Source organism: Vigna unguiculata, chromosome 5 (assembly GCF_004118075.2).
Source record: "Vigna unguiculata cultivar IT97K-499-35 chromosome 5, ASM411807v1, whole genome shotgun sequence".
NCBI lineage: Eukaryota > Viridiplantae > Streptophyta > Magnoliopsida > Fabales > Fabaceae > Vigna > Vigna unguiculata.
In genome coordinates, this window is record NC_040283.1 from 17829804 (window position 1) to 17844683 (window position 14880).

The window sequence follows — 14880 nt, forward strand, 5'->3', positions numbered from 1 at the left end:
GCAAGTTGATAAATAGTCAAGCATAACATAACAACAAAAGGCGGTACATAATGAGTCAATGACCTCGAGCTTATAACGACACACACAAGCCCCTAGTGCCAGCAAACATTAACACAGGGCTTGGGCCAAGCCCAGGCCCATCTAGAATCCAAAGTATTGGCCAGCCCATAAAGGTGGCAACCACAATTAATGACTCTATAAATACACGTGGACCTCATCAATTAAGAGGTACACTCTCATTAATTCCCTAATATGAGATTTGACTTTGAGAAGACTTTTTTGTTGACTTCATTGTCGGAGTCCTCTCCGCAAGTAACCCCCTAAGGGTCCAAACCGTATATGCTAACATATGGCGTGTAAAAGTCAAGAAGGAACCGGCTCGAGAGGTCAAGGATTGAGGTAAGACATTATTTGTGTCCCCTAATATCTCTTGTTTGTTCTCCGCAGGAACATATACCTTACATTTGTAAGAGGTATCCTTGTCACATGGAGAAACAAGAAGCAAAACAAGTTTTAGCCAAATTCTATGTATAAGCTAAGCATTTGTAAGAAAATTCTTGTATTATATGGAGATTTGTGATTCAGACTACTTCAAGAATTAGGCCATGCATATATACATATTATACTCAATTCAATTGTATCGTGATAATAAAGCTATGCACGACAATGCTTGCAACCTTGTCCTGAAGCATGTGGATAATTTTTTCATAAAGAAAAAACTTGATAAAAATATTTAGAAATTGATAAATATTCAACCTGAAAATTGGACTATAAATATTCTTACTATGACAAGCTAGATTTGCAGGAGATTATTAAATAAGTTAGAAATATATAAAATCTATTTACCAACTTGAGCGAGTATTGAAATGAAAAAAATTAATTAAATAAATTATAAATTTATATAACGGCATAAAATTTTGTATATTAATTTTTTAATTTAATTCTGAATTGTAGGAATAAAATACTCATATATTATATAAGAAAAATATATAAATAAAAATTATAAAATGAATTTTATTTTCCCATTGAAGTCTAAATTACACCAAATTTAAAATATTAAATTTAAACTAATTTTCAAAATTAAAAAAAAAATCAACTTTATTAATTTTCAATACGTTTAAATAAAAATAATTTTATTTATTTTTATTAAAATTTAAGTGTGAAATCCAACGTTGGGTGGAAACGGTGGTGCAAAACTCAGAGTGGACCAGCTATAATAACCCCGCATGACGAGGGTTACTCGAGAAAACAGTAAAAGAGAGTACACAAAGCCTCTTTTCATTCTTCCACCTTACACATACAATACAACACACAAGATCCTTCCTATTACTCCGATTTCTTCAATTTCTTACTTAACTGCATACAGTCGACAAAACGTGACACGGTGAAAAGATCTTAGTTTTGCACCCTCGTCTGTTTCACAGTAAGTTACGCCATGCTTGCTTTTTTGTTTTGTTTTCTTCCCAGAAAAGTTTTTCTCGTTGGAGAACGCAAACAAGTACTTGTTTAGATCTTTTAGATGCACCTTCTACACTTTGGCAACTACCGTCTCTCTGTGGGGAAACCTTTATGTATATATTTATATTGTTGTGTGTGTGTGAGAGAAAGTGAGGTAGAGTTTATAAGTTTTCTTGGTCAAAGTGATTTTTCTCACGGTCCCTTGAGATGTTAGAATTGGGTTAAAGAGCATGAGATTGTGGTAGTCTTCTAATAGAAACAGAGTGTGGCTGTATCTTGGAAGATTGTTGGGTGTAGCGGGATTTAGATGTTAAAGTCCATTCTTGAACAAAATGACTACGGAGTTTGTGGATTTGGTAATTGGTGGTAATACAAGTCTAGAATAGTTTAGTTTTTAGCAGAGCTAAACCAAGCGTTTTAATGGTTAAGCTGGGCTTGGTTATTGTATGAAGTTGATGTTTAGGGTTTTGGTAATTTCCTTTTCTGGAGGAATTTCGCAATTTGTTTGTGTGGTTCCTAGATTTACAAGCTTAATTTTTATTCTTTCATTTAATATATCATAAAATCCATGCATTGGCAGTTTATGTAAATCTTTTAGTTGCTTGTATGTTCCATGGCCTTTTTGTCATCCCCAAAAGCAAATGGAGCGATGCATGGACTGGGATAAGAGTTATGATTGGATAAATTATGATGATACAATAGTTTTAGCCATTTAATCTTGCTGCGGCACAAGTGTTATCTAGTGTTCGTTTGGTTGTACTTATTTTATAGAAATAAATCAATTTTTTTCTCTCTTCCATCTTCTTGAGAGTTTTCCAAAAACTAAAGTGTTTTTTTTTTTTTCTCAAAAATAATCCCAATACTCATACTCTAGACAAATTATGTATGAAATTGACTCAATTTCCTTAAAATTTAATTCATTTTACTGTTCTTCACTTTCTCCCTTCCCTTTCTCATTTGCCTTGGTCGTTCAAAGAAACTGTCACTCTGGTTCAGCCTAAAGTAGTTTTCTCAAAAGCCTGGAGATAATTCAGTTTTATCTTTTCGTAACCTAAATAAATATGAAATATGTGCATGCTGAGGTTTATTCTCCTTTGTTTTTTTTCGCTGAATTTGTTGGACACACTTTTGTTGGGATTGATAATGCATCTGCTAACTCATAACCACTGAATATTATATCTTTTGTACCATGAATATTTGAAATTGCTTATCTTAATGATACAATGGGCAGACTTTTATGGATTTTGTGGTGGTGGATTTGGACAAGGCAAATGAAGCTGAGCGTAGCTGTCTAGAAGAGAGTACAAGTATATTTGAAGGAGTTGAAATCCAAGAGCCTTATGTGGGCATGGAATTTGATTCTGAAGTAGCTGCTAGAAAATTTTATGTTGATTATGCCAGACGGGTAGGATTTGTTGTACGCATAATGCAAAGGCGACGTTCTGGAATTGATGGGAGGACTCTTGCTCGTCGACTTGGATGTAACAAACAAGGATTCTCACCAAATACCAAGGGAGCACTGGGACCAGAGAAAAAGCCAAGACCTAGTGCCCGTGAAGGTTGCAAGGCAACTATCTTGGTAAAGTTAGAAAAATCTGGAAAATGGGTTGTCACCAGATTTATAAAGGATCACAACCATCCTCTAATTGCTACAGCTAATGGATTTGGCACAGTGGTGAGCTTTCTGCTTGTTTAAATTATTCTGTATTATTCATTGTGCATTTGGTAACAACTTATTTCATACAATTTCAAGTGATAATCTTTTTTTTTTTTAGTTTACTTTTTGGGGTATGGTCTGTGAATTGTGCATGTAAGACCTATAGTAACTACTGATAACATTAATTGCGTAATAGTCATTTCAATATATTTTGTTTACATCTGTCATAATCTGAGACATCGGTGTTCACTAGTTTGTAAGACTATGTTTATTTGGATTTTTGCATAAATGGAGTCACAACAAGTGTTTTTGCAGAATTGCTAAATTCTATAAATGAGACGAAAAATAATGACATTTATCAGGAGTACTTTTCCTGGTGCCTTTTGTTTGTAACTACCACTGATTTTGTATTGTGTAGGTGGGGAATATTTATGAAATTTTATTAATCGTCAGATTTAGGGAATATCATGTGTGAAGAAGACTTGCAGAAACACTGATAAGGAGAGTAGAGCAGATGCTAGATAGAGAGGGTAGTCTTATCACTAGAGGTAAAGGGAGACTGTCAAAAACTATAGGCGAAACAGAAAGGATATAGGGGGTACTGATTTGTCTACAAACATGATTTAGTGGAGCATTATGCATTATGTGATGTGATAATCATATGGCTGAGCCCACCTAAGGGAAAAAAGGCTTATTGGTTGTAATCAGTTGTAATCAAATATGGACAATTGAGTCATGACTGTATCCTTTCTTCCAAAATCTAATATAGTTTATGTACTTGAAAATGAGATTATGTTTCCATAACAATTGTTGTCTGATACCAAGATTTTTAATTAATTATTTAAGATGTCATGTTCAGTTCCTAAGCTTTCTATTGAATTCAAGCTTGAGATGACATGACAGTGGAAGAATTAGAGATTAAATCAAGCGGGAATTTCTGATTTCAAAGGGATAGAAATTTATAAGCAAAGGGAAATGACCTAATTGAAGCCCTGTGATGTGTGACCGAGGACAACTTTTCACGAAGATCAATAATGGAAATATTGCCAATGATGTGCTGCTACCCAACAATTTAAGCTTTAAAGTTGGATTGGGTCTTGATATGGTCAGAGACTCCTTGACTAAGTTATTGGACGTTTAATTAATGTTGTATTGGTTCTCGATTGTTACCAATTGATTCCTTGGAAATCTTCACGAGCAAAGAGGTTGTTGTTCTTGATCTACAGTGCTATCTTACATTCCCACTCTTCTATAGTATTTTTCTTTTTTCCTTCTCTAGATCATACTTTTGAGTATTGTTTCCTCTCCTCTGTAAATATTCAGTTTGCTGAGCGTAACTTCATTCACCATGAAGTTTTACTGGAATTAGTATTCCATTACTTGGTGATGATGGGTAAATTATGATCTTGCGTGGCTTAAATTGTCTGGATTTAACACTAATACTACCTACCTATGCTATATATAAAACACGATAACTTGTAAGAGTGGTCTGTTATGTATCGTGTTTATTGGATTTTTCTGGTAGTTATCTTGGAGGACAGATGATAGGTTTGACATTGTTTATAGTAGAAGAAAGAAACAAGGCAGTTAGGACAGTAATGTTTTATAACTGTAACAGACATTATAAATAGTCTGTTTTAGGTGTGTGGAGGGGTTAGGTAGTGGTTATATCTTAGTTTTTGGTGGGAAAAGGTTGTAGAGAGTGAAGCCTCTCAAAATACCTCAGCTGTAATTGTTGTTCTTGTCTATTTCTCTACTACATTGGTAAGGAATAAACCTTCTTGGAATAAACCTAATAGAATAAGTAGCATGAATATGAGGAGGGAGTTGGGATTTATTGGACATGTACTCCGAATATACCTCCAAAGTGTAATGTTTTCATCCCATTGGCTACTGTTTAGCTATAAAAAGTTTGTTTTCAATCCTTTCTTGAGTTCTTACCCAAATCTGAGTTGGGTCTAACCAATTACTAGGGACAACTAGCGGTTCTCAGTTGAAGCTAGGCTGCCAGTACCATGTGAACTAAAAGATAATTTAGAAAGGCCTGTTCCTGTTGTTTTATTGTGTTGAAAGATCGTGGTTTTTGTATGTGTAGTGAGTGTTCATGTTTATTGTTGGAGTTACATGTGCAAGGAGGAAGACATTGCTCATTTATCTAGTGAACACGATAATAATGGAAGGTAAATTGTCAAATAAGAAAGTTCACAAAGCTAAACTGTAGCTCTCTCCAAATTTCATTATTTAAAATGCCGAGGATTGAATAATTCTCTTGCAAAGTAATGGATGTAGTTATGGAATTATAGGTGACATTTGGTGCTTTATTGCAATGCATTACATGCTAAGTACATATAATTGTAAAAAGTCTCCTGTATTTTGGTGAAAACATATGAACACAACATTTTGTTTCTTTCCTAGTTTTGTTTTGTTGGGTTTGTTTTTTATTTTATCTTCATTGTCCTATTCCAAAGGTACTTTGATGTTTGAATCAACACCATTTCAAAAAATATATATTTTTCCTCTTCTTGTAGGGTGATAAAGATAAGAAAATTTCAGAACTTACAATGGAGTTGGAACGCCAAGATCAACTTTGTGCTTCATACCGAGAAAAACTGCTCAGCTTCATAAACAATGTTGAGGAGGAGACACATGAACTGTCCACAAAAGTTCAACTCGTTGTCGAAAATGTAAGGAGAGCTGAATCAGAATTGAAAAAATGTTCACTGAACATAAAGCCTTGGTGCTTAACCTGATTGTATAAATGAGAACGAGTATAGTAAATAATTTTACTACGTATAGGTCTCCTTTGTTTATACATCGAAATCTGTTCTTTGCCTTCTCAAGAGGACAGGGAAAGATTATTGAGGGAATGAAACCGTAAGGCTCCACAGTCACCAAACTTTTGCAGAAGAAATGGAGTACACTATCTATTACTGCATCCTTTGAAAAGGTTCAAAATTTTCCACTTTAGTGTAATGACTGTACATTCTATTAGTTAATATCTTTCCTGTTAGGCGTCTTACAAATCAAGATTTTCAGTTCAACCCAAATTAAAGTAAAACTTCTCTAGCTTTACGGAATAAAGTTATGAATATCTTCTCAATCTTTTTATGTTTAGCATTTTATTTGAATATTTTAATGTGACTGAGATTTTGCTAACGCCGCAAGTGATTAATTAAGAAATGTTAGGCTATTATTCTAAATTGTAGGGTCTAAACGTATAATTGGCTTTAAGTGGATGGAAAACAACACTAAGATATAGTCCCACTTTCTTCACCATTACTCCTGAAAAACAGCATTCGACCTTTAAAATATACTAATTAGCGAATTTGCGTTAGCTCGTGTTGTAAGAGTAAGAGTTTGCTGATAACTGAATAATTAGCTGGAAGTTAAAAAAAATTAGCTTATAACTAAAGATCATTAATATGGTATGTTTGGTTATAAATGTTTGTCAATTTTTTTATGAACAATGATATTTTGACTTTCATGATTTGATTTCTATCTTGTACTTCATGACGTGGCTTTATATTAGATAATAATTTTTTTTTTAAAAAAATAATGATACATTAATCAATATTTCACAATTGAAATATGATTTTTCATTATTTATTGAAGTAATATAAATATCGAATGACAAAATTATTCATATCATGTTTTTTTAAATTTCTTCCTTGGATAAATCTATTTTGGATTTTAAATACTATTATAATTATAAATAAAAGATGAACGATAAAAATAATAAATGAATAAGTTCTATTTAATTCATTTTTTTTCAAAAAAAAAAGTTAAATAATTTAATACTTTAAAAAATGTGTAGCACACTTTAAAAATACTACCAAACCCTACGGACAAAATTATTTAAATTTGAACAATATAAACAATTTAAACGATTGAATAACTATATGACAAAGATTTTTGCTATATAATTATTTAATTAGCAGAAAATTTTTGAATAGGAGAGAAAAAATAAAGTTAACAAATCGAATTAGAAAAAAAAAAGTCAAATCAGAGTTTTAGATTTTTGAAAAAAAGAGTTAAGATTGACCAAATGAGTAAAATTTAAAATATGAATAAAGATAACCAAGTATGAATGATAAAATATTATTGGAGATTAATTTCGCTTGCCTTCCAAATGTAAATTTCTTTTATCAAGGTAAACAAGTTCAATCAAATTCAATTATCCAATTAGTTCAATGATTTATGAAATTGATTTTAACTCGATTTCTCGATGATAAAGTACTTTTGTTACCGAAGATCGATTTGATTCTTTTAGTAAGGTTTGTTAAGCATCCAACATTAAAGTTAAAGACTTACAACTACCCATTCTCAATTGTTGGTTATAGCATAATTTTTACCTATATTTCTAATTAATGAAAGGGTTTTTCAACTACAAATAAAATCGTGATTTCGTTGATGAGGCCAAACAAGCAATAAGAAAAAAGTAAACATAATTCATCAAATAACCAAGTAAAGTTGAAAATGAAATTACATGAGTTAGGTAATTAAATCAATCTCTAACAAAAACAAATTTTAGCCGCTCACTACTTCACATTGACACAGACTATTAGAAAGATTAAAAAGTTAAAAGCTCAAAATACACAAATATTTTTTATGTGTATATCTCATTGACCTTGGATTATCACGGGTGCTACCCCTATAATGTCAAGTTGCATGTTTAACCTTGAATTTATGGCTTTTGCAATTGAGTTTCTTTTTTTTACCCACTCTTAAAGGCTCTCCTTGGTAAGGCAATGGCAACATTGACAATTACTAAGTCTTCATGGATCACTAAACGAGTATTTGGAAAATAACCACTCCTAGGTAAGAGTTTCGTGAAGAAAGGGAGTGATATAAAAAAATCATAAAATTTTACTTCCTAATTGGAAAAAAACACATCTTTCAATGAATATGAAGTTTGAGCACTTTGTTATTTTGCTACATGAATACAAACAATGTTCTTGTGAAGTTTGGGACATTGAAAGCTTTAGGCATCAAATTTACCAACGTTTTTGACAACTTTGTTGATCACTTCATTCTCATTCTTCAACTTTGAAGATATCTTCGTATATGGAGCTAAGAAAAAGAGTCATTACAAATGCTTTGTTGCCCGTTGATAAATTTTACTTCAAAACTTCTGTCTTCAAGCTTTTGTTTGTTCATGCATGAACATATATATACAATAACTATATTCCGTGTAACATTAAATGTCCTCCATGCAACATTAAATGTTTAGCTCTTCTTTAAGCAACATCCTCACAGTTGGCATGACTTATCAGAGAGTTTTCAACAAATCTAGAGTAACATATGACTATACAAGGCAATAATTTTTCTAAGGTTTATAAGAGGTGCATTATAATGTGCATTAGCGTGAAACAACTTTAGCATATACTTCAAAAGATCTTCTTAATAGACGTAAAGATGAAAACATTCTCTGGACACAAAATGAACTCATCCAGAATTTTTTAGGTACAACATTAAATTAAAGCTTGTGAGCATTATTGGTGTAAAGTGAGCCTAGAAGAGGGTGGGAGGGTGATGAATAGAGCTATATACATTTTAAATTTGTTTTGTGTAGACATGATATAACAAATAAAATGGAGATTAAGGCGGAGAAGAATGCATACAAGAATTTATATTGGTTTACCTCCACCCGAGGCTATGTCCAAGCTCTTAAGCAACCTGCTTAAAAAGTTCATTAATGAAATCCCTTGACTAGCATGATTATCAACTTCTCCAAGTTACAACAAGTATCTTTTAGGAATCATGAGTATAAACCTCTCTAGGTTACAATGAGTTTAATCTCTCCAGGTATCCCTCTCAATCTTCCCATAAGATAGAACTCAAAATTACAATGAACAAAATATTCTCTCACACAAGAGAGTACATCACGCTCAATAGGTAGACTTCATTATGTGAAGGATATTACAATGGTTTTCACACAACCCAATATCACTCTATACAAAGATGAATTTTGTAAGATCCGGGAAAATTAAATAGTTATTTAATTAATTATTTAATTAGAACGGATAGTGAGAATATTTAAAGCAATAAATGCGGGGAGCTATGACATGGAAAGGTACTAGCTCAAGTGGTTGAGAGTACTTTATTGTGTGTGAGGACTTGGGTTCGAGTCCTATGTGTGCCACTTGGATGTTATTTAAATTATGTGTTTTTGTGTGTTTTTATATTGGATGAGTGTTGTCATGATAAATTCTTAAAATTGTAGGATTTATCATGAAATCTAGATTGGTTGAATGGTTTGGCTTTGGTTTGGTATGTGCATGAGTGTGGGTTCAAACCTTGTTAAGAACTAACTTACTTTTCTTTTTGCTAAATTTCATTAACATGTGGAAAAAGGGGTAATTAGAGAGGTAGTTAGTAAAGGAAAGGAAGAGAAGTAGCAAGAGGAGGAGTATTGAGACAGGAGCGTGGGCGTTGGGTGGAGAACATCTGGTCTGGACGCATTACAGAGAGGAATTGAGAGGAAGAACGGTGTAAAGGGTACAAATCAAGAGAGGAGAAGGTTTTTACTTCAAAGCACACTCACCAATTCGTGTTTGGAGCAAGGAATCCAGGTTAGGGGAGTTGCTTGCTTGTCTTGTGTGCTTGTAATCGAATTATTGCATTATGCTTTGTATTATAACACGATCGCTTACTGATTTCACGCACTGGTGCATTGGAGTTTCTGGATTTTTCCAGAAACCGCCTGGCGGTTCATCCCCTACCGCCAGGCGACACATCAGTTCTTTTGTGCTGTTCTTGTTTTGGTATGAACCGCTTGGCGGCGATGAGTTTCTGCCAGGCGGTGCGACACTGTCGCGTTTGATTTAATGGTTTCGCTGCTGTTTTATATGGATGTGATGAGTCGTCGAGTCTGTTTGAGTTTATATAATTATGTGGTGGGAATTACGGTCTTGAATTGGTTGAGGAGTGCGGGAAATCATATCAAAATTTTCATATATGAGAAGGTTGGGTTGAAACCAATGGAATTTGTGAACCTTGGACTGTTAGGGTTAATTAAGAGACGAATTGAAGTGTGATATGTGTATGGTGAATTGGTTACAAGGATGTGTATTGAAAAATGTCGAAATTGGTGAGGTAACACTTATTGGAAAAGAGGAGAAGAGAATTGGAACTGTGGATGATGCTGAAAAACGGGTAAAGGGGGCCTGCGTCTGGTATGCCGCCTGGCGAACCTTACGCAGACCGCCAGGCGATGTTGTGTGGCAACCCAGGTGGCTGTGGCGTTGTAGTAAGGCGAGAGAAGGGTAGGAGGTGGAACACACTAGTATGCGAAATACGAATAGAAGGGCGGAGTGAGATTGAAATTGTTGATGTTCGATAAGAGATGAAATTGTTGATGAAGATATGGAACTTAATATGAATAAATAGTGTGGGAGGGGTAAACATACTTTGTTAATGAAAATAAGACTCGCGTTCTGGTATGCTAGTTAAGAATAAGGGAAGGAATTGAGCATGTACTAAGAGGGCTTATGCATTGGTTAGTTAGTATGGTGGAAGCAATGATATGAAGTAAGGGATTAGATTTATAGTTAATTTCGTGGAATGTATGGAGAGTCACTGTTAGGACGATGTTCTTATTACTTGGAAGAGTTGGACAGATGGAATTGTCAGAGTAGTGTATAAACACTGGATTAACCACGATAGGGGTTGACTAATCATAGGGAGGAGTCCTTATTAGTCCATAAGAGTGAATATGTAACCAATAGACTAGTTGAGGTACATGTACTTGTTTACATATGAGATTTGTAGGCTCGCCTAGGCGAGGGTTGAGATTGGGGTTCGTATGCGATCTATGGAAGGGATTTAAATGGTAAACTGGATTAACTGGAGTGTCATAAACCAGAAAAGGGATGTTCTGGTATGGCGCCTGGCGGTCTACTGATAGCCGCCAGGCGATAGCCTTAGCGTGAGAGGGTCTGCACTGAGAGGCGCCTGGCGGCACGGTATGCTCCGCCAGGCGATGACGAGAAAACAGTGGGGTCTGGGAGCACGCTGGCGCCTGGCGGGAGGTGAATACCGTCAGGCGGTCTGGAGCAATTTCGCATGGCGGCGTGTGGGCTGGGCCAGGCGGAAACGCTGTTGTTCTGTGTATTGTGGTGTGCTGTCTTTAACTGAAACTGATGCTTTGCTTGGATCGGGAGATGCTGTGCCATGAGCGGGTAGGTTCATGGATGGTGTGACATGTGATGATATGAGCGGGGAGGTTCATATCAAGTTACTCTCACGTGGGGATACGAGCGGGGAGGTTCGTATGTTCCGTGCTCACGTTGAGAGATGCCACGTGCGGGGAGGTACGGGGGCTGGTGGATCACATGTGTTGGACTACGGGCGGGTAGGTCCGTAGAGCAGGACTACGAGCGGGGAGGTTCGTAGAGGCAGGACCACGAGCGGGCAGGTTCGTGTGAGCATCAGATTCCCGAGTCCAAGGCTAACCAATTGTATGACTTGAAGACTGTTAAGTCTTGGGGTTAAGGTCTTGGCCAAGATTTATAGATAATGATTAAGATGGGTAAATGAACTATCTTGTGGTTATATTCTTGTTATTTTATTTTTCTCAACTCACCCTTTCTGTTTGTGTGTGGCGATGATCGTGTAATTCGTTACACGGGAGCAGATGTTGATGCAGGTGGTGCTGAGGATGTTCAAATTGCGGAGTGAGGGGCTAGCATGGGAGTAGCGCTAGGGTTTTGATGAATTGTAATTTATGCTTAAATGCAAATTTTGGGAACTTGTAATGAATTATGAACCAGTTATGAGTTTTGGCGCGAAAACTTAATGAAATAAATTTTTCCCGCGTTGGGAATTTTATCGAGATGATTATTTAATGTAAATATTTATTTTAATATTTATTTTTTAAGTAATATTCCCTAGGGATGTTACAAATTTTACTCTAATGCTCATAGATTATTCTATCTTTTCTTTCTCTTGATAGGACAATGTTTCAAAACTTCAATATTTTCTCTCGTATTCTTCTTCTTGTCATCATCACCTAGCTCTTGGTACTTATAGTTGTGTTGTGCCATTTCACCATTGATGCATATTCAATTGAGAATATCTTTAATATCTTTTTCTTTGTTCTTTTAGAAGTTCTTGATATTTCATTCACAATATATTGCTTCTTGTGAATTATCACTTCTTTCCTTTTCAACCATTCAACAATTTTAATTTCAAATATAATGCGTAGTGGCTTCAATCCTCTGGAGATTCCCTTGTAGTCTTTGATTTACAAAGTCTTTCTTTTTCTCGTGATTGATTGATAAATATTTGACAATATTAGCAATCTTCAATTAGAGAATATTCCCTTTAATACCAGTTCAATCAAATATTCAATAAGCATTTATAGTTTCTTCAATTAGAATATCTTTTAATAATGTTGAGCCTTGTTGCGTAATCTTCATAGTTTGACAATATGATAATCTCTTAATTAATATCAACGTTCATATTTATTTGATCAAAGTAAACTTGATCTTTACATCACCTTGTGATTTGATACTTCTCTTTAAGGCTTATTTGACACTGACTTGTCTAAGGCATGTCTTTGCTTTACACATGTAGTCATTCTTCCATTGTAGTCATCTAATGGAAGTACTCGTCTAATATGGATATTCAACATTCAACTTCATGAGTTGACTTTGACTCATCTAGCTTTGATACTTGTCTATTGCCTTTGTGTACTTGCTTTGACTTGTCTAACACTTTTACTTAACTCGTCTACTCTTATGGGACTCTAATGCTTTGCCTCATTATATTAATATTCCTGGTTAGCGATCTTGTCAATTGAGTTGACCGAGTCTGCATTGTTGGAGTTGTTTAGTGACTTTAGTCATCTAACACCTTAGTACTCTAATGCCTTGAGTCGTTTAATCTAGCGTTTGACCCATCTATTCAACACTTTGATTGAGCTCGTCTATGCTTCACTATATTTCATGTTTGTTTCAAACTTTAAGCTTCATACTTCTTTGTGCTACTTGTGCCTTTGCTATCCATGACAAATTGAAGTCTGAAGCAAACACAAATGAAAGATGAAGGTTAAAGTCTAAAGAAAACACAAATGAAAGTGAAACCTAGACAAGCTCGATCAAACGTGCAAGTTAGAAGAGTCACAAGCTATTAGACGATAAAGGTCATTAGACGCATTCCACTGTGCAGACTATGTTGAACTTAGTTGACAAGATAATTGACCAAACGAGTCAATGTGATAAAATAAGGAATTAGACTCCTACAAGTAGTAGAAAATTCAAAGAAAAGCGTTAGGCGAGTTAACATAAGCACACAAAGACACTAAATGAGTATCAATGCTAGACAAGTCAAAGTCAACTCACTAAGTTGAATATTGTATATCCCTATTAGAAGAGTATTTCCTTTAGAAGACTCCAATGGAAGAATGACTAGATGAGTTAAATGATGACAAGCATTATATGAGTTAAGTTTATATGGCACGAAAGAGAAATATCGAATCACAAGGTGATATGATGATCAAGCCTGAATTGATCAAAGAAATTTGAACGTTGAAATTAACGATCAAATCAATCAAGAGATTATTATATTAGCAAGCTATGAAAATTGCGTAGCAAGACTTAACATTATTAAAATATATTCTAATTGAAGATTTGATGGAAGATTTGATCTGAAGAAATATCAAAGATGATTGATCATATAAAAGGAAACATTCTCTGATTGAATATTTGTAAATGTTGTCATATATTTACCAACCAATCACAAGAAAAAGAAAGACTCTATAGATCAAAGACTGCAAAAGAATCTCCAGAAGATTGAAGCCACAACATATTATATTTGAAATTCAAATTGTTGAATGGCTAAAAAAAGAAAGAAGTGATAGCTCACAAGAAGCAATATACTCTGAATGTAATATCAAGAACTTCCAAATGAAGAAAAAAAATAAGATATTGAAGATATGCTCAATTAAATATGCATCAACAGTCAAGTGCCATAATGCGACTATATGTACTAAGACTTAGATGAAGAAGAGAGGAAGGATAACAAGAGAGAAAATACATAACTACTGAAATAATGTCAAATCAATTCTTCAAGAGAAAAGAAAAGAGAGATACTATATGAGCATTAGAGTCATATTCAATTTTGTATAAAGTCATATTAGGTTGGTGATACACATTGTAATATCCTTCACCAAGTGAAGTTATACCATGTGAACATGATTGTACTCCACTGTGTGAGAGATTATTTTGATCATTGTAATAGAGAGTTATATATCTTAGGAGGAAATTGAGAATGATGTCTAAAGAGGTTTATACTTGTATTTCCTTAAAATGGTTAAACTTTTGATACCTATAGAGCTTAATACTCGTTGTAACCTAGAAAGGTTGATAATCGTGCTAGTCAAGGGTTTTCATTAGTGAACTTCTTTAGCATGTTACTTAAGAGACTAGACGTAGCGTCAATGGAGGTGAACCATTATAAATATTTGTGAGCATTCTTCTCTACCTTACTTCTTATTTTTATTTTATCTAGAATAGTATGTTAGCACAAAATAATTTTAAAATGTCTACTAGCTTTATTCATTCCCTATTCTAGAGCCACCTTGCACCAATAAATGTAACCTAGAGGGGTTTGTGTACTTGTGTAACTTGGAGAGTCTGGTGTGCTTGTTATAATCATTTCTTTGATTAGTGGAACCTCTTGTGTTTAAAGGAGAATTGGACGTAACCTAAGGTTTGGGGTGAATCAATATAAAATTTGTTGTGTGTTTGATCTATTTTGATACA

General features: G+C 34.4%; 1 protein-coding gene across 5 annotated transcripts; it reads left to right on the forward strand.

Annotated features, from left to right (window-relative positions):
- The first annotated feature begins 1233 nt into the window (after nt 1-1233).
- On the forward strand, nt 1234-6191 carry LOC114183030 (protein FAR1-RELATED SEQUENCE 12-like). 5 transcript variants are annotated; one of them, XM_028069863.1, is made up of 3 exons: nt 1234-1423; nt 2690-3133; nt 5644-6190. In XM_028069863.1, the coding sequence occupies exons 2-3, from the start codon at nt 2696-2698 to the stop codon at nt 5863-5865; spliced, it is 660 nt and encodes a 219-aa protein (XP_027925664.1). In that variant the 5' UTR covers nt 1234-1423; nt 2690-2695; the 3' UTR covers nt 5866-6190. The 5 variants fall into 5 exon arrangements, with proteins under 5 accessions (XP_027925664.1, XP_027925663.1, XP_027925662.1 ...); XM_028069862.1 differs by lacking the exon at nt 1234-1423 and adding an exon at nt 1505-1814 and having other exon boundaries at nt 5644-6191; XM_028069861.1 differs by lacking the exon at nt 1234-1423 and adding an exon at nt 1510-1928 and having other exon boundaries at nt 5644-6191.
- The last annotated feature ends 8689 nt before the right edge of the window (nt 6192-14880 follow it).